Source organism: Acyrthosiphon pisum, chromosome A2 (genome assembly GCF_005508785.2).
Source record: "Acyrthosiphon pisum isolate AL4f chromosome A2, pea_aphid_22Mar2018_4r6ur, whole genome shotgun sequence".
NCBI classification, from domain to species: domain Eukaryota; kingdom Metazoa; phylum Arthropoda; class Insecta; order Hemiptera; family Aphididae; genus Acyrthosiphon; species Acyrthosiphon pisum.
In genome coordinates this window covers 37,092,529-37,118,864 of record NC_042495.1, presented here as the reverse complement: position 1 = coordinate 37,118,864, position 26,336 = coordinate 37,092,529, and the positions used below count along the sequence as shown (strand labels likewise).

Here is a 26,336-nt window from a genome sequence, read left to right as displayed (position 1 = left end):
ATATATCTTTAGAAGAAGGTGCTCTATTAGAACCACTTTCTGTTGGAGTCCATGCTTGCAAAAGGGGAGGTGTTAAAGTTGGTTCTACAGTATTAATTTTAGGAGCTGGACCAATCGGTTTGGTTACATTGGTTACCGCAAAAGCTATGGGGGCTACTAAAATTTATATAACAGATCTAACAGAATTCCGATTAAATGTAGCTAAAGAAATGGGAGCTTACAAAGCAATCAAAGTAAATAGAGGAGATTCAGACGAACAAGCAATAGAAAATGTAAGAAGTGAGATGGACAACGAATTTCCAGATGTTACTATTGACTGCAGTGGTTTTCAACAAACAATTAAAATGGGAATGGAGGTAAACATTAAAATATTATAATATATAATTGTTGTAATCTGAGTATGCATTATTATGAGTAACCGATTACATTTTTGTTAACATTAGCATTATGCACGTAATTGCATCAGTGTATACAATATAATAGCAGCTAGCTGATCCTGCAAAGTTGTCCGTCATAAATCAAATGCTGGTGGACTTACATGTACTTAAACTCCATTAAGAGGACGCTACACAGATATGCGTTGTCTCCGTCTTACAAGTGCGTAACACAACAAATTTGGGCTTAGCAGAACACATTTAGCTCCGTTAGTTTAAAAATTAGAGTGAATCTACCTATAATGAAACTTGATGGTAAGAACATTATCTGTTTGTATGAGGATTTTTTTTTACGATATTTCAGTTTTTTAGTGAGTTATGAGCATTTTTAACGTACCATATATTATATTTGCAAAACTTGTTAAAAAATCCACATAAGAACACGGATAATGTTCTTACTAGTGATGGGAACTATTGAACTATTCGATAGTAGTTCACTAATTGAACTATTCGATAGTCATCCATAACCTATTCGAACATGAAAACTATTCGAATAGTTTTTATGATTATTCAAACTATCAAATACTATTCGATAGCGCCCATCACTAATAGCCCACTGAACTATTCGAATAGTCCACCTAACTATTCGATGGTGCTATTCGAATAGTCCACCAAACTATTCGATAGTTTTTATTAAAAACTACTAATCGGTTATGTTAAAAACATGCGAATAGATATTCGATAGTTTATTCAAACTATCCGATAGTGCCCATCACTAGTTCTTACCATCAAGTATTTTAATAGGTCGATTCACTCTAATTTTAAATTTAATATGGTCTGTTGAGTGTAAATTTGTTGTTACGCACTTGTAAGGCGGAGACAACAAATGGCTGTGTAGTGTCCTCTTAAATGTAAACTGCATGATTACCACAGTTATTTAGATTGTTTTGACCAAATTTAAATATAAAACACAGGTCTAAAATAGTATCCAATTACAATAACTAATTTAATTTCTGTAATCAATGGTAACTCTGTATAAACACAAATAATATTAGTTTTTTGTGAGCCAACAATTCCCTGTGCAAACCCCTCTTTAAAATTTAAATTAAAAAATTTGTTTTCAAAGTACACATCATTCAGTATAGGATTTCCTATGTACCACAATTCAGAACCACGAGTGCAACGCTATGCATTAGGCTGTGGATCGTTTATACACACACAAATATTATCTGTTATTGATATGTTGTAAATTAATTGATGAACAAATTAGATATTATATTTTAGCTGACAAAATCTGGAGGAGTATTAACAATTGTTGGAATGGGAGCAGCAGGCAATGTTCAATTGCCATTATTCAATGCATTATCTCGAGAAGTAGACATCAGAGGAGTTTTCCGCTATGCCAATGAGTATAAGATTACCAATAAATTAATTAAATAGCTCAGTTTTATAATTTTTATTAATGGCTATTATTTTATTTTAGTTACCAAGATGCATTGGCTTTACTGTCTACAGGACAAATAAACATGAAACCCCTAATCACTCATAATTTTAAAATTGAAGAATCATTGGAAGCTTTTAAAACTGCTGAGACTGGGATTGGTAATGCAATTAAAGTTATGATACACTGTAACTAAGAAAATTTACAATAAACTAATAATTATTCTGTAGTTAAAAAAAAAATTATATTTTTAAATGTTTAATTTGATGATTGAGGTAAAGCGTACTTATTCTGTAATGCAATTATGTACTACTTTATTAATTCACAATATTTTTTTAATATTAATGGATTTGTTAAAATGTATTTAATAAAAACTACAAATTAACATGAAAATACTTAAATTATTGCAATACAAAATATTGAAAAATATTATTTGATAGGGTACTCTATAAAATATAGGATCAATGACACTCATAAATATACATTTTAGTATAAAATCTGTCTATAACAAAAAGCTAACCTGTTCACTTACAACTTAATCTTTCAGTTACAAAATGTTGAGTATTTACAACATGTCATTAAATATTTATGTAACTTAACAAAATATAAATTGTATACTTCAGTTGAGAGAACGTTGTACTCTCATATGTTGTCTCCATCTTACTAAAGCATAACATACCAAAATGGGTGCGTTCGTCTTGGAAGCTTTTTACGTTATAAGCGCTTATCAGTGCTTCAGTGTCGTTCGGCTTGGCACATTGAAACGCTCAGAATACAAGCAAGCTATATAAATAATGATATTTTTATACTGTACAAGACTATTTTATTTATAATTTATTCAGACAACAGAAATAAAACAAAAAAATAAGTAATTACTACAACAATATTACTCAAAATAAATATTAACATATCTAAACTGATACTATTACAAACTATATTAGCTTTAAAATTAAAATCTCACTCATTATTTGTCACATTTTCTTCACCTTAGATTTTTTAATTTTAACAGGTATTTAATTAAATTATGTTATCAACACAATAGATATATGGTAGCTATTAAACTTAAAGTAATTTTATAGGAATGCATAACGCTGTTTGAAGCCACAAAACATGTTTTTTAACATATAACTCATTACTGTTTAATAATTTGGTAGAAACTCTCCTTTCATTATTCATTAATGCTTCTTTAATACAATCATTTTTATAAATATTTACTAACAAATAACATAAAAACCTACGGTGATTCCATAGAGATTCATGACTTTGATACATCACAATCAGATCTTCATTAAAATATAATTCATCTAAAGCAACACCAATAGCTTCACCAAAATAGTCTTCTGATGGCCTCATAAGTTTATGCCTTTCATCAGAGTTAAAAAATCGCAAAAGGGACTTGGATGTACAACACTCCAGATGCTGTAAGCACCTTTTATCAGCAACTAAACATTTAAGCAGCCGTTGTCTGTATTGCATACAACTATGGTCTGATATATGTTCACGGCACCAAACTTTAGTTTTTTCCCACTGATGAGAGATCAAGGAAAAGTTCTCATGTTCAAGTGATTTTTGAATAAACCAAAAACAATGATTCCATGCATTGTAATTACTTGGATAGCCAGCGGCTGCTGTTAATCCTACTGCCAACTCATTGAGTACAATATCATTACAGCCAAAATCTAAATATAAAAAAATAAAAATAAAAAACAATTAATAAACAATTTTTTCCAAGATAAACTACCACTTGTATAGTTATGATTCAAATTTTAATTTAGATGCACAGGTTAAGTTAGGTTCCTTAAAGGACATCACAACACTAAAAACAAGTATGCTTAGAATTGAAGTATGTCATTATCTAAGAAATATGGTGTGGGCTCACACCTTAACACTAATTATTCAATGAGATACAGGCATTTGAAAATATGGTTGTAATGTCATAGAGCCGAAGTCTGAACGGCAGTGTATGTTTATATGTAAAAGTGTCTAGATTTTCACAACAATTTCAATTGTGTTTTTTTGTGTTTATGACGCTGGTGAGATTATAGTTTAGATATCCTTTCAGATATTTTTATAGTAGATAAAACTATTATGGTAAATTTTGTAAAAATATATTAATACAGCAATACAACGTGAGTCACCAACTCAATAATTTTACTAAATTATAAATTATAATATGTATACATTAACAAGATATAATAAATTTCAAATCACACCATCGTTTTTAAGCCCCATAAATATACTTGAGATAAAGAAAAAAAATTCTGAAAATACTGAATTATTGTTCAAACTTTATTGCATTTTCAACTTATTTTTCAGCACTATGATTAATCATAAATAATTGTAATCATAATATACTACATTGGCTATGTAAGACTTAGACGGCAAAATGTAGATCCTAATCTTTTCTTGTGGCGTACACATTTAACAAATATAAAATATCCACGCTAGTCTTATTTTAGAATTTCTTAACCTTTAGATGTATGTTGTCCTAACTTGTAAATGGGTTGATTTACTATCCTAAATTACTAAAATCAGTACATTTTCATTTTCTTCAATACCTTTTGCACACGATGACATAGATAGGATTTTTTTTTGGAGGGGCTGATAATGTAGGATAAAACCCCACTGGATATGCCACTGATTGTACCATTGCATTACATTCTCAAATTCAGCCAACAGCACTTCTTATAGTTATTATTATCTTATTTATTGTATTCCCTGAAAACGTAACGGCCAATGGGCTAAAATTGTTTGACTTATTTGACACAAAAGTTTTGTAAATCTCGAATTAATGTTTCTCAAGCTCATAATTTACATTTAATTACCTAACATATATGGGTAATATAATATGATTTTTTAAATTTTAATTGTAAATATTTTTTGTACTTGGATTACATTAAAATTATTTTATATTTTTAAAAGACCAACAAAAATACAGAGGAAGATGAAAATGTTGAATGGACATGGGGCAGAATCAGAACAGTAGTAGTCAATAGTGCTAATAATTGTTTAGGAATAAAAGAAAAAGAAAAAAGAAAGAAATGGTTTAATGATAGATATAAGGAAGCAATAGAGAGGAGAAATCACGCACGAGAAAAAGCTATCAAGGACCCGAGTGTCATAAAAATAGAAAGTTATAAGAACACTAAAAAAGAAACCAATAAAGTACTAAGATGTGAAAAAAAAACTGGCAGAAAAAAGAAAGATTGAGGAAATTGAAGAAAATAAAAATAACCCCAGAAGATTCTTCGACAATACTGCCAACATTAAACCACAAACTAGGATTTTAAGGAATGAGTTAGGTGAGCTAGTAACAAAAGAGGAATCAGTAGTAGAAGAATTTAAAAAACATTTTGAATGTCTCCTAAATAAAACAGTACCAACACCAATACACAAAGAAATGGATATGCAATATAGTACAGCGGAACCATGTATTGAACCCCCAATGAAACAGGAAATCTATAGCATCATAGGAAAACTAAAAAACAACAAATCACCTGGAGAAAGTAACATAGTAGCGGAATTACTAAAAAATGGAGGAGAAACGATCAAAAGTGAAATTTGGAAAATGATTAAGGTAATCTGGGAAACCAAAGAAATGCCAGGATAGTGGAACACGGCAATACTATGCCCAATTTAAAAAGGGGCAAACTAGACCCAACAAATTACAGAGGAATTTCCTTATTGGATACTTGTTATGAAATATTGTCGACGCTCCTTTTGGAAAGAATAACGCCGTATGCAGAAGCCATTAAGAGAAGGTATCAATGTGGCTTTGTAAAGGGGAAATTCACCGTCGACCACATATTCACCTTAAGGCAAACAATGGAGAAATACTATGAGTTCGATAAGGACTTATATATATGATTTTTGTGGATTACAAACAAGCTTATGACAGTGTAAATAGGAAAGAACTACGGAAAGCAATGATACTTTTTGGAATCCCACAAAAATATGTAAACTTAGTAAAAATGTGTAATGACAAGACGTTACTTAAAGTACGTTTCTTACAGAGATTATCGCCAGCCTTTGAGGTTAATTCAGGATTGAGACAGGGAGATGCTTTATCCCCAACTTTATTTAACCTGGGACTCGAAAAAGTTATCAGAGAATCCTATGAAGGACGAACAATGGATGTTCTTGGTGAAGAAACTGTTTTAGCATATTATGCTGATGACATAGTTCTTTTAGGAAATACGCGAGAAGAAGTTACCCGCTCAGTTACTAAACTAATAGAAGCCAGCAAAAATATGGGTTTATGTATCAATGAAGAAAAGACTAAATTTATGATACTATCTAGAAGAAACTTAGACCAGTCAAACCTGAAAGTAGGAAGTATGAACTTTGAAAAGGTGGATAATTTCAAATACTTAGGTGTTAATATAAACAGCAGTAAAAACATGCATAGGGAAATAAAAGAAAGAATATCGAATGGAAATAGATGTTACTTTAGCATATACAAACTTTTTAGATCAAAACTGCTATCTAGGAAGTCAAAAACTACACTGTACACAAGCTATTTTAGGCCAATAGTAACCTACGGATGTGAGACTTGGTCCACGACAAAAGATGACAATAGAAAACTTGCTATATGGGAAAGGAAAATATTAAGAAATATAATATACGGACCGGTGTACAACGACAACCTAGGAATTTATGAAAAGAGGCACAATGAAGAGCTGTATGACCTGTATGAAAAACCAAATATACTCACATATATAAGAAATAAACGTCTAGAGTAGCTGGGGCATGTACGGAGAGCTGATGGAGATGTATTAAAAAATGTTCTGATAAGAAAAATAAATAAAAAACGCCCACTTGGAAGACCAAAAACAAGATGGAAAGACACCGTAGAAAAGGATATGAGACCAATAGATGAGCATGCAACGTTAGACTGGACTTTGGACAGAGAAAAATGGAAAGGCTTACTAGTGGCAGCGCAGGTCCTTAATGGACCGTTAAGCTGTTGAAAAAGAAGAAGAAAATAAATTGTACTATGTACTGTACTTGAGCATTACATGGGCATTTACATTAATAAATTAATTTAATAATATACTATTTCTTAATTTTTGATGATTATCACTTATTGTTTGACGGTTAATTACATTTAAAATATTAAAATATTGTATTATAAGTACTTGCCTATTTGTGTATCATGATGCTAATACTTAAATAAATTATTCAAATGTTATTAAAGGAACATTTTATGTAAGTAATACAAAGATTGTATATAATTATATTTAAGATTTGTACTTATTAGTTATGTTTTAATAAAATTGAATATTAACTGAGAAAGTTTAAAGAATTATATTAATTTCTAATAAATAATAATTAATAGGTACCTACGTTGATTTACCTTTTAAAATGTTAAGAAATATCCATCTTCTGTAGGTGAATATCTCAGCACATTTTGGTTTAAATGTCAAAACAACAGCTGAAAATTGTAATTCATCATCTGGCTTCAAATATCCATCAAGAATTAACTCTCGTCTCATATTCCAAAATGTTAAGACTTCAGGATTTAACAAGAGAGCAGATGTTAGCAATGTTATTGTTTCATTGGATTCTAAATAAAATACAATGATACATATTCATAGAAAATACATACAAATTTTAAATAATCAAGTTTAAGCAGTAAGTTTAAAAAAATTGTTTGGTTAATGAAAATGTTACCTTGTCTTTTTAATCGTTTTCTTACAGAAACAAGTCTTTGGTAGACATATTCATACACATGGCGTACACACCACGACTCTAGACCTAAACAATGGTCTATATATATCACTGGAGATTTATTTTGACTTTCTGGTTGGATGACTAGATCAAATTCTTTCCTAAAATATTATGCGGTAACTGGTAAGTAAGTGAAACGATAATGATTTTTCAAAACATTTCTACACTACAAAAAAATGAATTGGATTATACTCACAGATTAGGATCACTATTGACTATACATTGGATTTCGGTAATGATGCGTTTTGCTGCTGGGAAATTATCATCTACATCCATAATTTTAAGTATGTGATGTTATAAGCACATATTATTATATAAATTTTGAAATGTATGTTTATGAATAAAAACAAATTTGAAATAGGTAGGAAGTTCAATAAAAAGGGTAATGATTAATTGCACTATAACAATAACGAAGTAATGTAGAGAACAGAATAAAGAGTAAAGACTCAGACATTTAGATTTTGAGACGTCTGTTTTTTATATGCCTTTTTTAATATCATCAATTTAATAAAATATCACTTTGACATTTTGTTTGTTAACAGTCTGTAACTGTGGGCTGTGGCACGTCAGGCTGTTGACTGTAGATTATAGAATGTAGATAATACAAATAAATGAGAATGGAATAATAACAAAAATACAGTTTGATAAATGATAAATAATACACCTTGGCTAACACAACTACACAAGTAACAATACGTATCGCCATCTAGACTTCAAAACAGTTTTTATAGTTTGTACGGAATTGTTTGTAATAAATTCATAAATTACGTTAAGTTTTTAGGTTATAATAAATAATAATTCGAAAGCCAAATTTCTATAACAACCCATGAGAAAATAAATAAATAACTTTGTCATGTGACAACCAGTAACTAATAACTAGTAAGTAGTAAGTATTAACAAATACGTTTTTGTTTCTGAGTTATTACTTCTTATATTTATTGATTGTTATTTCCTTGTACAGTTTTGTAGGCATACAATTGTATAATATTTTTGTGGAGTTGTCTGTGTTGCTTTTACCATTCGTAACAGTAACATTAAAGGTAATAACTTTCTCGTACCTATATTTTATAAAATCTTTACGTAAAAGACAGTAATGGCTGATCCTCGTATTAAGACATTAAAGATCAAAACGGGAGTAGTGAAAAGATTAACAAAAGAGAAACTTATGTATATACAAGAAACAGATCAACAACAGGAAAAGGTTGAGAAATTGAAAAAGGCTGGTGAGTTAAATGACAACTATTTTCTATTTTTATTTGATTCTAACCTTAGAACTATTGAATACTTAGTATTTATAATCTATGGTACTATATTTATAATGTGTAATGAACTTCATGAAGAATAATAACTAATAAACTAATACCTACCCAAGGCCTACATATTTTTAAAAAATATTTACCTAGGTACCATTTATAATTTTAAGGAAATATTAAAATTGTTATGAGATATTGAACAAAAAGCTTACCGTGTATAATGCATATATTATTGAGAAATTATTTTTATTTTTTAAAACTTACGGTGAAGATTAAAATTGCAAGAAAAATTAAAATGATATAATTCTCTATAGGTTTGTTATTTTCCCAGTAGGTATACCTACTTTTCTAATCCAACTACTATTTCTGACTTTCAATGTCTGTATCTAACTGAATATTGAAATGGTAATAATCAGTGTCAGCCTGGCCATGGCCGTGATTGTGAATACAAACAAGGCCCCTCCGTTTTTTTTGGGGTAAATTTGTTTGGCGTATTTCTTCCTTTCCTGGTCTATGTAGGAACTAAGGACTCTGTAAAGAATTTATCAAAATATTTAATCGTACATAATTTTTAGGCGTAATTTTTCTTTACAGGGCCTAATGCTGTTATGGAGCCCCTTAAATAACTGATCCATGGGTCTTTGGTGTGCCAGAAACTTATATTAGGCCTTACTAATTAAAAATTATTAAAATACCACTCAAATAATTTTTCCAGCTCTTAAGAAATGCAAAATATATAACCACATATTATTTTATAGTTAACAATTTTTATACTCGTTAATAAAATAAATGAATATAAGTCTATATTCGTCAATGAATATAAGTCTATATTTTTATTATGATATAGCAAAATTAATGCTGTTAAATATATAATTTTATTTTTATAGGAATTGACGAGAATACTCTTAAGAAGCAAGAAGAAGTTCTAAGGGAGTCACAGATGATGATACCAGATACTCAGAGAAGATTAAAAGCTGCATTTGAAGAATTGAAAAGTATTGTAGCTGATTGTGAAGAGCTAAAAGAAGAGCAAGATTATTTGAACGCTCAAAAGTTTTTAGCTGAGGCTGAAAAAGAAATGAATTAATTCGTTTCTATAATTTAACTATTTTATACATTTAAAACACTAACATTTTTTTTCCTTAATTAAAAAACTATTATTCAAACTTTTTTTATTATCTTTAAGATGTCTGAACAAGATATTCATAACAACATATATTCTGAGGCGAACGCTAACAATTTCTGGTTAACACGTCCCCCACCTCCTTTTATGCCACCCCCACCTATTCAACCAATGTATAATTCAGATTATAAAATGCCTTTAATTTCCCCACATCTATTTCCATGTAATAAACCAGCACAAAACTATTATATGCCTTATGATGGCAATATTAGTAATCAATACTATCAAGACCAATATGTACCATCTAATCAGAATATAAGCAATTCATTTTCATCTCTTCCGGACAATATTGATGAAGAATACATCCTCCAATATGTATGTCCTATACCAAAATCTTTAAAAGATGATACTAGTATTTGGATTGAAAAGTGGTTAGCCAGCAAAGAAAAAGATATTGCAATTAAGAATGTAAATTCAACAAATTTAATAGAGGTAAATTCCAAAAGTTATTATTAACCCATTAGCGCCGAAATTTTTTTATTTACAATTTTAACCAACATTTTGTTGAAAACATACTAATATGTTATATCTTAAAAATTATTGTAAAAAATTTATATTGCCGTATGGCAACGCACGGCGTCAATAGGTTAAGCCTCGTAGTTGATGCCCTAAAAAAATGCATAATAAGCATGCATTTATGCACTAAAAATTAACAAAATATACATTTATAATGCACTAAATATCTAAAATTATGCACTTAAAAAAATCATAATCAATTTTAAATAACATAAATTATCCATTCATTTTTTTCTATAGTTATATTTTATTTTTTTATGTTACAATTAAAAAAACTAGATTTTAAAAAGATTATAAATGATGGTGTTTTTTTTCGTCGAATGTTGATTCTTTCATATTATTTACATAAAAAAATGCATATTGATATAATAATATGAATAGGAATATCAAAATCATGTATAATATGCCCTATAAAATAGAAATATGCATAAACATGCAAAATAAGACTTCACATATTTAACCGTGGTACCTTGATATAGATTTCAATTTCATCTAGCATTAAATACAACTTAGCAAGATTTACATGCAAATACATGAATTTACAAGCCTTGGTTATTATATTTGTTTGATATTTAATAATTCAAATTTATTTTTAGATTAACCAAATCAGCAATAGTGTGAAAGAATGTAAACAATTATTAGAAAACATGGGTATAAAAAAAAAATATATGGAGCAGAATGTATCAACTATGACAGAAGCTGAATGGATAAAAGCTTGTTCGGATTTAATCTCAAATAAAGTGAATAATATATAAATAATAGTAATGATTGAAAATAAAATAAATTACAATGTACTTTATTTTGTAGAAACGCATAGATACAATAGTAGCAACATTACATTTTGATACTAGCTCAATGTCTGAATTAAAATTTCGAATAGCCAAAAGAAGAAAAAAAAGGGAAAGATTAAGGAGATTTAAATCCAACCTAAAAATTATTAAATCCCAACAAAAAGATGAAATAAGAGAAATAAACAGAAAGATTGATGCTTGGCAAAATGCCTTAAAGGAAAATATATTAAAAGAAAAAAGAGTAATATTTTTCAATCATTTATTTGTTGTTTTAACTTGTTTGTAATAAATTATTATTTTATTTTAGGTTAACAAAACTAAGACCGAGGCTAACATTGTCTTGAAAGGAGTTAGAGGAAAAATAGAAGATGCTAAAAATCAGATATCATTGTTAGATAATTTAGAAAAATTAAGAAAATGTAGACTTCAAAACTGTGTTAACAAAAGAAAAAATCCACTTTTAGAAAATTCCTTGAGTATATTATAAAATAAATTGATATATATTATTCTTGTGTAATTTAGGCATTATACTCAATATTATTTGTTATAGATAAATTAAAAATACTTTGGCAGCAGAAATTAACAGACTACAATAAAGAAGAAGAAGGATTGAAAAATATGCTTATTGAAGCTGAAGCAAAAAAACACGAAAAACGAGAAATTGAAATTCAAGAAAAGTTTGCAGAATGGGATCGTATACTTTTTGGTCCAAATTTTAGGTCTCATGAAATGGTGTTTGATAATCATACATTCCTTGAAATACGGTATTATTAATATTTAATATTAAATATTCATATAATAATTTATTAATTTATTATAGGAGAGGCTGGGATAAATATGTTGTCAATGAAAATGAAATATCAGCATCTAGCAGTATTCCTTTGGGTTGGATTTTACCATTAGTACCTTGTAATACTGATTGGGCTAAATATTCCAATAATGCTAATATATTGTAATAAATAATGCACTTATAAATTAAAAAACAAAAAAATATTATTTTTTATTATTTGTTGTGTACGTTTTTTTTTATAGTATTTTATCATTTTAACTAATCCCAAATTGTATGTTTCCCTGCCAAGTTTGTTATCACTTATTTTTGCTATAATAATGAATTTATTCAAATCTGATTTTTAAAATATTTAACTATATTTCAAGTGTCTCTTCCATCTTTTATATTTTTGTAAAACCATTTTTAAGGACTGTTAACCTTTGTACATACATTTAAATACTCATAAACTTCTTTTAAATTTTAATTTGGATACATCAACATTTAAAAAAAATTGGCTAACAATCGACAACAACTAAGGTAACCTTAACCAAAAAAAGTAAAAATTGTACAGTACAATTATCTCTTGGTATTTTTTAAAGACATGTTGCATTTGTATGAATTATTCAATTATATTCTAGAACTAGAACCTCTAATATGTGTTAAGATATTTAAAACACAACAATTTCATATTCGATGATGAATAATACAATATCATCAAGTAGCACCACAATTTAAGATAGTAAGTAGTACCTATTTTAAAAAAAGGGGTGGAAAATGTTCTACTACACCGTAAAATAGCCGGGAGGGAAATGTCCGAGATTCCTCTCACTGTAGACCGCTCCCATATATATTCAAAAACGAATTAATTGATTTTTTTTAGAGTTGTCAGAAAAGTTTAGATAGTAATTACTAATTAAGTAGTAGTTTAACTAGTAATAGAAGGTAGTTTAAACCACGTTAAAAAATATACCAAGTGCTAAATCCAATCCGTGATTTGCAGTTGCCCATCTAGGTCGAATTATTTCACACAACTAGCCGCTAGGTACACTGATTCCAATTTGTCCGTGAATTTTTTTCTAAGTTTGCCCCTGATTGCTTCATGTCTACTATGCTAATTTAAAATTATGTACCATACAGTTCCAATTATTATAATATCGATAAGATCACTGCACTGCTAACAGAAAAAATAATCTTTATAATATACCCATGTGTCATTATTCTAAATAGTAAATTTATTATATTTTAAAGCAATTTAATTTTACAAGAATATAATTTTTTATTGACAACAAATCTAAAATGCTTAAAATTATGTTTTACACAGCTTAATATTTAGAATCCTTGATGCATACAACAGTCAACAAATATATAATATCCTCTTATATTTTTATCTGTATATATTCTTTAAAAATTAGTAAATGCTATAAGTCCTGCTCATGACAAACTAAAAGTTAATTTGTGAATATATTACTATAAAACCCTCAGCATTTAAAAAACACTTGCCAAGTCAGAGGTCAGAATGTTAACTTTCTTGATTTTTAATTTTTAGAAATTTATTAACCGTATGTATTTTATTACAATATGATCAAACCTAAATAAAATTGAAATTTAAGGAAATTATTAATTGCAAATTAATTTATTGAGAAGGTATTAGATTATAGTAGAATATAGACTATAGTAGGTTGAATATAACTGGTTTGAATTTAAGAGATAAAGTCATTTTGCTTAGTTTAGATTTATTTCATTGGTATTGAACGGCATTCGTACAATATGCAATATACCATACAACAAACAAGTAACAACTACCATAATTTTTACTTGTAACCTACCCAGTGGCGTAGCCACGATTATGAAATGGGGGGTGGTTTAAGTATAGATTAAAACAAAGTTTTTACAGTTTTCGTATATAAATAAATTAAGGGTTCAGAACTTGACTTGTTTCACTAAAAATTATCGAAATATGCAGTCAAAATGCTCAAAATATGCTTAAATATATGTACTATGTAGCAACATTTTTATATTATTTTTGAAAAATCATAAAACATATTGCAATTTTGGTATTAAAAACTAAAAAATAAGTAGGTATATAAACCTGATAAATAAATAACAACTTAATTTTTAAAAATACTGGCATACAATTCTAGGTTAGTAAATAAGTAATAACCAATAACGTGATATGCGAACACCGTGATAAACGAACAAGTAGGTACCTATATCTACTGATGTTCATTTCTTCGTACAATCTACAATTATAGTTTAAACTGCACAGTTTTGTCACAAAGAGACTTGTGAAATCTTACATATGCGAATATAGGGCCAACCGTAGCCAATCTCCACTAACAACTTTAACAGCCCTCCGCCCCTCCCAAACATTTACTTAATTTTTTTAAGCTTATTCAATTTTATTAGTCTCCCCAAATCTCAAAGTTATCGCCTATTGTATCTAACCAAACATAATATTTTTTAAGATATTTTTCAATGTTATCCAAATATAATTTTTCCCGAAAATTGTATGTACATTTAAGTTAAAAAATACACAAGTTTGCAAATTCAAACTTTGTATTTAATTTCTCCATTTCATAAGAAATTTTATTACTTGCATAATTTATAACTTGCAAGCAGTCCCAAACCCTATAATCAATATATTTATTAGGAGGGAAAATGTCAATGGTGGGGGGTCAAACACCCAATCCCCCCCTGGCTACGCCACTGAACCTACCATATTATATTATAATAGTTAATACATTAATACAAAACAAATTATTATTAAATTTAAAGTTTTTAAATAGCACATTTCCAATTTTTTAAATCTAACCATAGGTACCCTTCACAATCTTATATAGATTAATAAAAAAAATAATCAGATTTGTGTGATCACATCAGCTGTACTAGGCTTTAATCAAATTACTTTGTAATATTTGGTGGTTCATCGCATGCATTTTTATTTAATTTCTTTATACAATTTTGAAATATTTTGAATGTTTTTGCTGAAAAATGTTAAATTTGTATCAGGTAGACTGCATATCATATTAGAAAAGTGATGGTGGACCACACACTATAATAGAACCCAATTGATACTACCTAGTTACAATAAGCAAAAACTAGTTCAACCAAAATATTTAACTGTAATAATTTACCTTTAATTAGCACAAAACAATTTCAAAGTACAGAATTTAGTAAAAATTAGTACTTAATGAAATGTTAAATGGGTAAATAAAATAAAATAATAAATATACATATACTGTTATTCATAATTTTGTATATTCCACTAATGCTACTTTTAAATGAGCTATCGACCAATATTTAAGAAATGTGTCTCATGATGTTTTTCAAGTACAAAACTTTGTAGTGAATTAACAATTGAAGATAAAGTTCTGAAAATCTTCACTCCTCACTCCTCTCATCCTAGCCAATATGAATCTAACAAGACCCCAAACAACAAAATCTGTTCTCCAGTTTCGGAGATCTACCTAGCTCAATGAAAATCTAGCAAAAAAAAACTCTTTTTAACTGAAAAGTTTGAATTTTGAAAACATCAAGAGTTATAAAAAAATAATAAAAATGTAACTCAGTAATAAAGAGTAGGTGAGTAATTAAGCTAGCTTTAATATATGAGAGAGATCTGATATCACATCCAAGCGGTATAACAATTTGAATCCAGAAAAATGTCTGTGTGAGTCTACAAAAAATCATTTTTATTTTCATTTAGTAAGATAGATCTCTGAAACCGAAGAGCGAATTCTGTTGTTTAGATTCACATTGGCTAAAAGAGGAGTGCAGTGAAAATTTTCAAAACTTTATCTTTAATAGTTAAATCACTAGAGCTTTATAAAAATTAAAACACATTTTATTGGGCGCTCTTTGATGTTTTTCATCTTTATAGCTTTGAAATGAATTAACAATTGAAGATAAAGTTTTGAAAACCTTCACAGCACTTCTCCTAGCCAATGTGAATCTAACAAGACCCCAAACAACAAAATCTGTTCTCCAGTTTCAGGAATCTATCTCGCTAAATGAAAATCTAGCAAAAAATAACTATTTTTTTAACTATAAAAAAATTAAATAATTTTTTTTTAAATATTTAATAACACTTTAGTATCTACTTGATAATTCCTTTTCTAATGAGCTATCAACCAACTTTCTAGTTATCATAGTTTAGGATAAAAGTTAAAAAATAAAAATTTTGGGACAGTTCAGGCTGACCTTTTTTTTGGATTCAAATTGTTATACTACTTGGGTATGATATTAGATCTCTCTCATTGACATTTCAAATTGAAGCTAGCTTAATTACTCACCTACTCATTATTACTGTGATACATTTTTATTATTTTCCATTTTAACACAAATTCTTGAAGTTTTCAAAATTCAGACTTTTTTCTTTTCAATTACCATGCTTACTTGATTAAAAATCAAGAAAGTAAAAATATGCTGAATAACTCCAAGATTTATTCAGTTATTCCTACATTAAAAAACCAATAATTATTGATATTTCTTTATCTGTCAAATAAATTTGGTTAAAAAATTATAAAAATATACAATTTATTAAAAAAATTATCGTAAAATCATATTGTATTTAGTTATATTATTTCCAATGTTCACAATATAATTAAGATACAATTATTTTTTACTTCTTCCTTGTCTTTCCCATACTTCATACTTCTTCCACCCACGATTGATACTGAAAAAAAGTTAAATATTAACAAGTAAAGCATGTTATTATTACTTATAAGTGGGCTAGGTATTTCTATATAAATCTTAAGATATAAAAAGGTGGGCAAGTGGGAGTCGCTCTGTTGTACCGTAAGTTACAATTGATCATTGTAATGGTTGATAATAAATTTGAATTCAGTGATATAATATCATTGTACCTATACGAAAAATGATTCTGAGCGAAGATGGTCAGTCAGCCTATGATTACTAAGTATATTTGATGGTATTATAGTGAATAAAGTTATTATTTAAAACTTATTTACGCAGAATCTTGTTTTAAATTTTCAATCTTGAGCTATAAAAATTGAACATTTTATAAATTTATAAATTTGATAAATTTTGTCAATATTCAAAAAATAAATGCTTGTATAAAACATTTAGTCTATGTATTTTTAATATTTTTCAACTGCTATAGTGACATTATATCAGGAACCTTGTATTAAACATTCACATTTTTTGACCCAACAACCACTATTTTATTGACAATTATAGAAAAAAAAATTGAAAAATGAAAATGTCCGCAAACAGCTCAAAAAGAGTCAAAATGTTTTGAATATGTTATGAAGTATAAAAATTGATAAAATAAACATATGCTGTAAATTTCATGAATCTACAGTTATTCATTTTTAAATTACAACTAAAACAGAAAATTGCTACGTGAGAATTCGAGTGAATATCGAATGTTCTAAAAATATGAATGTCAAATGCACATAAAAATTTAATTTGACCTTCTTGTAGTCATCATTTTTGTTGATAAAGATAAACAAATTTACTAGGACTTTTGTATTACATTTTCGTGATTATAAGGCATTTTGTCAAAATCCGATTTTGAGTAAAAATTTCCAGTTTTCTTAATTTTTTTTTGGTTTATCTCGACGCTTTTAAAAATTACGGGGGATTTTAAATTTTGTCCTCCCAATTCACCAACAATGTTCACTTTTCCATCGAACAATATACTTAAGTTGAAAATTGAAGCATTATTTTGACTACTTATCGTGTACACACACAAAAATAAAAATGAAAAAAATAAAAAACACATCATTGTAAAACTAATATATATAATACATTCATCGCTCCACCCAGAACCTAAAATAAATTAAAAAACGCACATCATTGTAAAATCAATACATTGATCGCTCTGATCAGAATCTAAAAAAAATTTGTAAATTGTTATGATGAGGCTCCAAATTAGAATAGAGCATTTCGATTTTAATGTCCGAGCGAGCGTAGCGAGCGAGTGGCCACTTTGGCAATAAACATATACTTTAAAAACAATATTTTTGAAAACCTAATTTCACCTGTGGTGGTTTGCACAGCAAATAGGGGGATATTTTCGATTTTAATGTCCGAGCGAGCGAGTGGCCAAGCTGGTAATAAACGTATACTTTAAAAACAATATTTTTGAAAACCTAATTTCACCTGTGGAGGTTTGCACAGCAAATAGGGGGATATTTTCGATTTTAATGTCAGAGCGAGCGAGTGGCCAAGCTGGTAATAAACGTATACTTTAAAAACAATATTTTTGAAAACCTAAGTTCACCCGTGGTAAATAACATATTTAAGAAAAACAAATTTTACAAAATTTTCTTGAAACCTACATTACAATTGTTAAAATCTTCGTTTTTCAAAAAAACAAACACAAAAAAACAACATACTTCGACGAGTTTCGAACGCCGACACACGGGTCCGTAGGCCAGTGATACTACCACTGCGCAACTGTTTTACATATAATTTTTAAGCATTATAGGTATTTAAGGGTTATTACATAAAGTTAAAACTTCAATTAGCTATAACTTCGAAACTAAGTCCGAGTCCCAAATTCTGATTTCACCAACATTTTTTTTACCCAAAAAATGACTAAGTCCCCCAAAAAAAACACAAAAAAAAGGGTGTCCCGTAAAGTAGAAAAGTTTCTTTGAATGTTTATTATTTTCATATTTAACTAACCGGCATTGGTGTCCACATTTGTTTGACGTGCACGTTTCACATGGCCAAAAGCAACCCACACAATCATCATCATCGCAATCACAATCGCCATCGTCGGGATTTTCCATTGTTAATTCTTTTTCATCTTTTTTAGAACTAAAATTTAAATAATATAAAGTACATAACGCATAATTGTAACGGGTCAATGACTAGATCAAAATTTAATATACTCACTTATCCATTTGGGCTACAAACAAACTCTTATTTAAATAATCTAGTTATTAATTAATTTCAGCAGGTAAGCGTCTGCACAGATCTGAATCTGTATATTCTTCTAATTGGTCTAGAAACTGAAAATTACATCTTTACTATCATGTTTAAGTTTAAAATGAAAATTATATTACAAACACTATGTAGAGAAGATCTTCTTAAATTCTCTGGATCTTAGAATAGTAAATTGTAATTATAAATCTTAATATTATCATCGATTTAATTATAGCACTGAATCAGAATAGATAGATTCTGTAATTGTTTAAATGTTTAATCACAGACAACAAAGTACCGTCAATCTGGGTGACTTGAAACTTCGGTGTGACTTGAAACCAACGAGCAACGATATATAAAAATACCAGATAGACGAGTTCCTATTCCCTCAAATTACAAATTATAATGTAAAAACAATAATAAGTAAAAATTGCGAAGCCAACAAAATGGCCGAAACCACAGACTAAGATAATATACAAGACTAGTCACAACACGGATGGTGGGTATGGGGGGGTTGACCACGAAAAGTAGTAATACAAGCGGTGTTTGGGGGGATATTTTTCTTTTAGCATTACTAGCGCCGTCTTGGTGGATACTTTTGGAACTAGAAATTTGTATGATGTGTTTTAGTTCCATAAGTATCCACTAAGACGGCACTAGTAATGCTAAAAGGAAAATATCCCCCCGAACTCCGCCTGTTGACTTACATTTTGTAACCACAATTTTCATCTCGTGACCTGTATATCTTAGTACCAGACAGTAAATAAAAAACCAGACAGTAAATAAAAACGGTTTATATCACTAGAAAAAAAACGGTTTATATCACTCTGAACTATTCTGTTTACATTTTTTATTAGACTGTGAGCTCAATAATGCATAATTATGGTCAGTTAAAAAATGTCTAAATGGAATTTGAATTTCGTTATTTTTACGTTTGTACAATACCCTTGGTATTTTATCTTTTATTTCTTTACACACAGCTTCAGTGTAAATTTGAATTATATTAACAAAACGACCAAGTTTCATATTTGCACTTTTTCAATTCACAATAATTGGAGTTTCATCATCTCAGACTGTCTGATGAAGGACATTCTATATAAGTTCATTCAAATGTTTATTCAGGATTTGTAGTGCGTGTAAGTAACATTTAAATAATTACTTGCATGTTCTACCGGTTGTGTTTATAAATTTTTGTAATAGGGCTCTTTGGCTGCTCACTTTCCAGAGCAGTGTTTAGGTTAAGATAGACACCGTTGAATTTTAAATTTCTAACTATATACCCAGGACTTGAGTTAACTTATAAGCGTTTGTGTTTGTTGGCTAGCAACTACGCTAATGGTCTATTGTTAACTAGTAAAGTACCCCCTGTTTAGGACTTGTATAGACAACACATCATACACATTCTTATAAATGTCTGGATAATGGATATGTCAATAATAATATTATTACTGATTAGTGGCTAAACATATTTTGGTTAACTGAAATTTTGTAATGTAAGTGGTTTTTTGAGGTCTTTAAAATTTTAAATATTTGCTTCAGCAATGTTCATACGAGATAAATATTTCAATTTTAATGACATTGAACATAAGGAATAACGTATAATGATTTATTTCCATTTTTAATTATTCAAATAATGAATCGTTATGTGTAAAATTGTTTACTTAAGTTCAAGAAGTTGACGTGTAGGATGTAGAATGTCCAAAACATGTATATTGTAATTTTGTTGAATTTATGTTTCGATATTTGGTTAAAAATAAGACATATTGAAAAAATTTAGGGGGGGATCGAAACCCCCTGGACCACCCTCAGATACGGCCTTGCTCAGTTGTGAAATTGTATTTGTATTTTGTATATTATAATAATATATTGAACATTTAAATATTTTTAAATTTGGCGGCTAGTGATAAATGTTATTTTTTGCTTATTCCAAGCCAAATTGATATTATATTTTTCATCCATGAAAGTGTTAAAAACCGTTTTTTTTCTAGTGATATAAACCGTTTTTATTTACTGTCTGGTTATCTTAGTCTGTGATCTTAGCAAAGCCCTCCACCATAGATATATACAACAATGTATATATCTATGCCCTCCACACCTCCCTCAACACCAATCGCGATTATAATCGTGCCAGTCAGTGCTGCCAAACTAGCCATTTTATAGCTTGACCTAGCATTTATAGCCTTCGTAGTGGTCTAGCTGACAAATTCTCCATCTAGCAGGTGCCGGTTTTCCTAGCATTTTACCAAACCAATATTGCCTAAATAGCTTTTTTTACTAAATTACTTTTAAAATAAAATATTCGATAATTTTTAATTTTTAATCAATATTGTCATTTATCACACTATTCACACTATCAGTCATCACCACGATTGTAGCACGATCACGGTCTTATATATAAGCACGATTAAAGCATCTCTGTATAATACGCACTACGCCCGTAGGTGGAGTTAAGTAAGAACGACGAACTTGGTATAACTTTGATACTTTAGAGTTAAATCATACTTTTACGTACAAACAGCACGGGATAATATACAAATATACTGCTACGAATTTTTATTCCGGCAACAAAAAAGTTAAGATAAATCTAGAACATCATACACCGAATATTAAATAACGCATTGAACAAAGTTTGAGCCGTATACAGTTTGTACATTTAACGGGTAACGAAGTGCGCGGGATCAGCTAGTTTAAATTATAAAATACCATCATGAAGGACTCATTATTTATTTTTTTTAATTGAAATGTTATTTTTGCAGTAACTATGTAGGAGACACATTAATAAAGTTTTGTATTTATTTAAATTTTAGCTTTTAAAAATAATTTATACTTTTGTAGTTTAGTTTAAGTTTGCTTTAAATTACACAAATTTCAAAGCATTTTCGTCATAAGCTATTAAGACTAAATGAGTTGACATTATAATAATAATAAAAAAATAGAGTAATCAGATGAAAAAAAAAACTATTTTTATAAAAGGAGATGACCTATGGACTATAATATGGTGTATGGTTTATTGGCTATGGCATGGATAAAACTAGTAGAATAGAGAACAGAAAGAGGAGGAGCTAAGTTTTAAAAATAATGTACTCTTCTTTAAATTTTTATATCTAGTCACCATAATTATAACTAAAGACCGCGATTAGGTCCACGCCCCACGGATTTAATTTCACCAAAAATAAGTCAAAATAACAATGGAAAATATTACAAAAAAATTATATGATGAAATGTTGAAATCATATAATTGCACTAAAAAGTAAAAAGAAGTACAAATAACAAATTACAAAATAAAAAATAAAAAATATCAATGTAAATAAAGAAATTATTTAAGTATATAATATTTATAATATGTATTGAAAAATATAATATATTATTAAAAATGTCAATTGTATGACGAAGAACAAGTGCAAATATTTTGCTTGGCTTCTATAGATCTAGGTTAATATTTGGCAAAGACATCGATAATTCAATTTTCAAGGTATATAACTGTACCAAAATAATATCATGAAATATTTATACACATGTTTTAAATATAATAATGAGTATGCGGTAAATCTATATGGATAACCTAGTAGGTTGTAGCATAGTTGTAGGTAGCATTGAATTGTGTTCACGTAGTACAATTATTATACACACTTGAACATAAAGGACAAAGACTACCTACCTATCAAGTATCATTTATTATACTATATATTCATGGGATTCTAACGAATTGTTCACCAAAATCAAAAATCAGGACATCAGGTAGTAGAATATATTATTTATTCCTAAAGGCTAAAATAATATTTGATCTAGTGATTTATATTAGTTATATAATTTTATTATAATTTCTTATGAAATATCAACGGGCAACAGTCAACAGCTAAACCATGGCTAAACATATGGTTCAAATTTAAAGTTTATACCACAATGAGAAGAGCATCAAAAAATATAACATTTTTTTCATTACACTTTTTTTTTAATCCCCATACTACATTACTACCAATACCTTATCCACCTAATAAAGAATCCAAATGTATGTTACCTATTGTAAAAAAAAGTAGCTGTGAAGAAAAGATGTTAAGTAATTATTAATTAGGATTATATTAATAACTAATTACAATAATATACTAAGTATCTACTCATTTTGGTGATTTTAATAAACTATGTTTGCCAACAAGTTTTGGTTTTTAAGTGTATAAAAAGATATTTATGAGAAAAAATTATTTAGTTCTTATCAATTAAACCTATACCAATTATTTAAATTAAAAGTATTAAGTACCTAATGCATATTTTACTAAAGTTTAGAAGACCATGAGTTAAAAACTAGATAACCAAAATGAATAATTTGAGTATCCACATTTTCAGAAAAAAAAGCTCTAACAGAATCCATTGAAAAATGAATTGATTACCATTTGAAAAATTAAAGTTGATTTTGCTATTGTTACACCTGTTTAAAAATTTTGAAATTGTAAAAAAATTGAATGTTAAAAATAAAGAAATGTCTTTTTTGGTTTTTTTCGAAATTCCATATCATCGATCTATAATCTTTAAAAAAAAACCCCGCGCATCATGACATAAGATACACTCTGTATATTTAAATTTAAACTACGGAGCACGGTCTAAGATAGATTATGGTCTATAGATAGTTATTAGTTCTATGTCCGTGACCGTGGCGGCATGGCCTGTCCTCGTGATGATCTCTTGATTTAATAATATGAATCATGATGTTTATAATCTAAGGGCAAAAAAAAATTAAATTAATAAATTTGTCATGCTAAAAATGACCTATAAATATTATTTTTTTTTTTGTGATATGTGTTTATGTGTTACTGTGTTTATACCACGATTAAAAGATAGTATGGTTGCCCATCGAATCTAGAAAAGTGTCTACCGAAATGAATCTCCATTATCAGTATTAAACAGCTGGAGATTTACGCTCTAGCGCTTATTTGTTGTAGTGATTCTAAATCATAGATATATATTATTAAACATATATTATTAATAATATATATCTATGTTCTAAATGCAATTACCTTTCAAATGTAAATTGTAGTTCCGTGATAGCCACTATGACATATAAGCGCTAGTGTTTAAGTTTCCAGCTATTTAATTTAACTTTAATACTGATTATAGAGATTCATTTCGGTAGACACTTTTCAAGTATACACGTAATCATACGTCGATGGGCAACCATATTATCTATAGCCGTGGTTTATACTTTATCCACAGAATTCTGTGCTTTATCTTCAATACTGATTTCCAGTTGCAGTAAAACGACAATACAAAAAATGTTGTACAATGTTGGCCGAACTGTGACCTACTTATCATTACACTAATATTTTATCTTTTTGTTTTCAATTTAAAAAATATTTATTAATTATTTTATTATTTGTAATTATTACTAATTTAACCAATTCTGTTTATACATTTGTAATATAATTTCATTTTAATATGTATATTTTGTACATAATTTCCCATGTTACATTCAACATTCCCTGTTTTGAATAACTTTGAATGCTGCAATATTTTAACTAGCATACGCCGGGCTGAAGGTAAATACAAATCATGTAATGTATATTTTGATTCTCTTTATACTCTATCGTGAGTCCGTGACTTTACTCGTATTTTTAAAACATAAAATTCATAATTCGGTTTTTGATGTTATTGTTGTTTTAGAATGGCACAAACAAGGCGCGTGCCAGTCTTTGGTTCACGGCCCCCATGTGCATACCAATCCCGACTTGATGAACGTAGCTTACAATTACGTATGGCTAGATTGGAACGGTCCAGAAAGTCAGATAAACCGGAAGATTTTGTTTGCTATGAAGACTCGGATGAAGAAGAAGAGAGCACAATGTCATTATGTACTATGCTAAACTCTTCTTATAATTTTGTTGATTATATAAGAAATCGAGAATATGGAATGCGAGAGTATCGTTCAGTAAATCAGAATCATGGTACAAGGCATATACTAACACATGACTTATTTAAAGAACGGTCTATTCCATTAAAAACAATGAATAAAGTTTTTTGTTCACAATGGCTTAGTAGTAAACAAATTGTCTTTGGTACAAAATGTAATAAAGTAAGTACACTGAATACCTATATTTATAGAATTTCTAACATTTACATTTTAGCTATTTAGAAATTATATTCTTAAAATTGCTAATAAGTACAATTTAAAATTAGCCAAATTTTGCAATTAGCCATTAGGTACATAATAAATTATACTTAATACTACCTACCTACTATTTTATAAAAAAAAAGTTAACATTTTAAAAGGTACTGGTTTGTAATTGCCACACCCCGGCTTGTGAAACCCCGTCACCCATATAATTGATGACTAAGTGTTCAATACCCTTATTAATACCATTGAAGGTATATTTCTTTTTTACAGAACACCCTTTTTTTTTTTTTTTTTATTGTATGTAGTTAACCGTACTGAAAATGATGGTGGTCGGACTTAGTTTTGAAGTTATAAGTTTGAGACCCATCCAAGGTAGTTTTACATACTAAGCCGAAGGTTTTATTCAATTTTAATTATGGTTCAAGCAAGCAAGTGGACACGGTTGGTGTATATGAAAATACTTTAAATTTCAATTAGCTACAACTTTATTACTAATTCTGACCCAACAAATTCTATCTTCACCATTTTCAATAAGCAAAAAAATTGCAAAAAGAAAAGTTCCCCATTGAGTACCTACATATACTAGTATTTATACTAAATGGTAATATTAATATTATCATTATTACTTATTTATAAATTTTGGGAATAAAAATAAAAATAACTATGACACCAAAGATTATATTAGTTATTTTTATTGTTATGGGTGGCAAGAACATAACAAACCTGAGTAGCAGGGTGATAAAATGTTCACATGCCCAGGTGAGACGATAACAAACTAGTATCTTATAAAACTGATTTTATGATCTGATCATAGTCGATAAAATTAATAAATAGGTATTTAAAAATATTGTATTAAATAAAAATGTAGGCACATAAATAAATCATATTTTAATATTAATGACTACTTGAATTATACTCAACAAATAATTAGCTATCGCTTTATTACATATTACATTTGTTTTACTATTATTTTACTATTATTACTAGTTAATGGTTTATAATGTAAAATCACATGAACTGGACCAAATACCATCGATAAAGGGACGTATAGATGAAGCGGCTGATCAACAAAGCGGTATTCATTCATTAAAAATTAATCCATCCAGAACGTTATTGGCAACAGGCGCATATAATTCTAATGAAATTGCTGTATATAGGCTGCCAACATTAGATCCAATTGTTCTAGCCGAGGTAAACAACATTAAAAATAAACACGTAACTGTTATGTACATTATTATTTTATTAGGGTGCTCACAAAGATTGGATATTCGACATTGAA

General features: G+C 28.5%; 6 protein-coding genes across 9 annotated transcripts; 4 read left to right on the top strand and 2 right to left on the bottom strand.

The window, feature by feature from the left end:
* On the top strand, positions 1-2,208 carry LOC115033063 (sorbitol dehydrogenase-like; the record flags this gene model as incomplete). Its single annotated transcript, XM_029490619.1, is given in 3 exon segments — positions 1-356; positions 1,659-1,783; positions 1,858-2,208. Coding segments are annotated over 3 exon segments (635 nt in total), but the record flags the coding sequence as incomplete, so codon positions are not given.
* An 87-nt stretch (positions 2,209-2,295) lies between these two features.
* LOC100168670 (protein prenyltransferase alpha subunit repeat-containing protein 1) lies at positions 2,296-8,156 on the bottom strand. Its single transcript, XM_008180006.3, has 4 exons — positions 7,742-8,156; positions 7,489-7,646; positions 7,172-7,381; positions 2,296-3,494 (listed from the first exon to the last, which is right to left on the bottom strand). Exons 1-4 carry the CDS (start codon positions 7,819-7,821, stop codon positions 2,878-2,880), a joined length of 1,065 nt encoding a protein of 354 aa, XP_008178228.1. The 5' UTR covers positions 7,822-8,156; the 3' UTR covers positions 2,296-2,877.
* A 127-nt stretch (positions 8,157-8,283) lies between these two features.
* LOC100166603 (programmed cell death protein 7) lies at positions 8,284-12,294 on the top strand. 3 transcript variants are annotated; one of them, XM_016800580.2, is made up of 9 exons: positions 8,284-8,424; positions 8,507-8,585; positions 8,660-8,768; positions 9,686-10,413; positions 11,094-11,237; positions 11,305-11,529; positions 11,596-11,764; positions 11,839-12,052; positions 12,109-12,294. In XM_016800580.2, the coding sequence occupies exons 4-9, from the start codon at positions 9,985-9,987 to the stop codon at positions 12,242-12,244; spliced, it is 1,317 nt and encodes a 438-aa protein (XP_016656069.1). In that variant the 5' UTR covers positions 8,284-8,424; positions 8,507-8,585; positions 8,660-8,768; positions 9,686-9,984; the 3' UTR covers positions 12,245-12,294. The 3 variants fall into 3 exon arrangements, with proteins under 3 accessions (XP_016656069.1, XP_016656067.1, XP_016656068.1); XM_016800579.2 differs by having other exon boundaries at positions 8,290-8,431; XM_016800578.2 differs by having other exon boundaries at positions 8,507-8,768.
* On the top strand, positions 8,639-9,885 carry LOC103307753 (tubulin-specific chaperone A). The gene is made up of 2 exons (XM_008180022.1): positions 8,639-8,768; positions 9,686-9,885. The coding sequence occupies exons 1-2, from the start codon at positions 8,639-8,641 to the stop codon at positions 9,883-9,885; spliced, it is 330 nt and encodes a 109-aa protein (XP_008178244.1).
* A 4,311-nt stretch (positions 12,295-16,605) lies between the features above and the next one.
* Positions 16,606-19,427, bottom strand: LOC100162492 (ARL14 effector protein-like). Its single transcript, XM_001945329.5, has 4 exons — positions 19,095-19,427; positions 18,925-19,040; positions 18,712-18,846; positions 16,606-16,732 (listed from the first exon to the last, which is right to left on the bottom strand). The coding sequence occupies exons 2-4, from the start codon at positions 18,930-18,932 to the stop codon at positions 16,672-16,674; spliced, it is 204 nt and encodes a 67-aa protein (XP_001945364.1). The 5' UTR covers positions 18,933-19,040; positions 19,095-19,427; the 3' UTR covers positions 16,606-16,671.
* A 4,866-nt stretch (positions 19,428-24,293) lies between these two features.
* On the top strand, positions 24,294-26,336 carry LOC115033061 (DDB1- and CUL4-associated factor 12-like; the record flags this gene model as incomplete). Of its 2 annotated transcripts, none has more annotated exon segments than XM_029490178.1 (4): positions 24,294-24,497; positions 24,607-25,015; positions 26,045-26,248; positions 26,304-26,336. In XM_029490178.1, coding segments are annotated over 3 exon segments (645 nt in total), but the record flags the coding sequence as incomplete, so codon positions are not given.

Coding starts and splice junctions, on each gene's coding strand:
- LOC100166603 (XM_016800580.2), top strand. CDS start 9,985: ATGTCTGAACAAGATATTCATAACAACATATATTCTGAGGCGAACGCT. Junction 11,530..11,595: donor ATATATTAAAAGAAAAAAGA/GTAATATTTTTC, acceptor ATTTTATTTTAG/GTTAACAAAACTAAGACCGA. Junction 12,053..12,108: donor CATACATTCCTTGAAATACG/GTATTATTAATA, acceptor AATTTATTATAG/GAGAGGCTGGGATAAATATG.
- LOC100168670 (XM_008180006.3), bottom strand. CDS start 7,821: ATGGATGTAGATGATAATTTCCCAGCAGCAAAACGCATCATTACCGAA. Junction 7,647..7,741: donor GTCAATAGTGATCCTAATCT/GTGAGTATAATC, acceptor ATAATATTTTAG/GAAAGAATTTGATCTAGTCA. Junction 7,382..7,488: donor AAAACGATTAAAAAGACAAG/GTAACATTTTCA, acceptor TATTTTATTTAG/AATCCAATGAAACAATAACA.
- LOC103307753 (XM_008180022.1), top strand. CDS start 8,639: ATGGCTGATCCTCGTATTAAGACATTAAAGATCAAAACGGGAGTAGTG. Junction 8,769..9,685: donor TGAGAAATTGAAAAAGGCTG/GTGAGTTAAATG, acceptor TTATTTTTATAG/GAATTGACGAGAATACTCTT.
- LOC100162492 (XM_001945329.5), bottom strand. Junction 16,733..18,711: donor AAATGTGGACACCAATGCCG/GTTAGTTAAATA, acceptor ACTTTTTTTCAG/TATCAATCGTGGGTGGAAGA.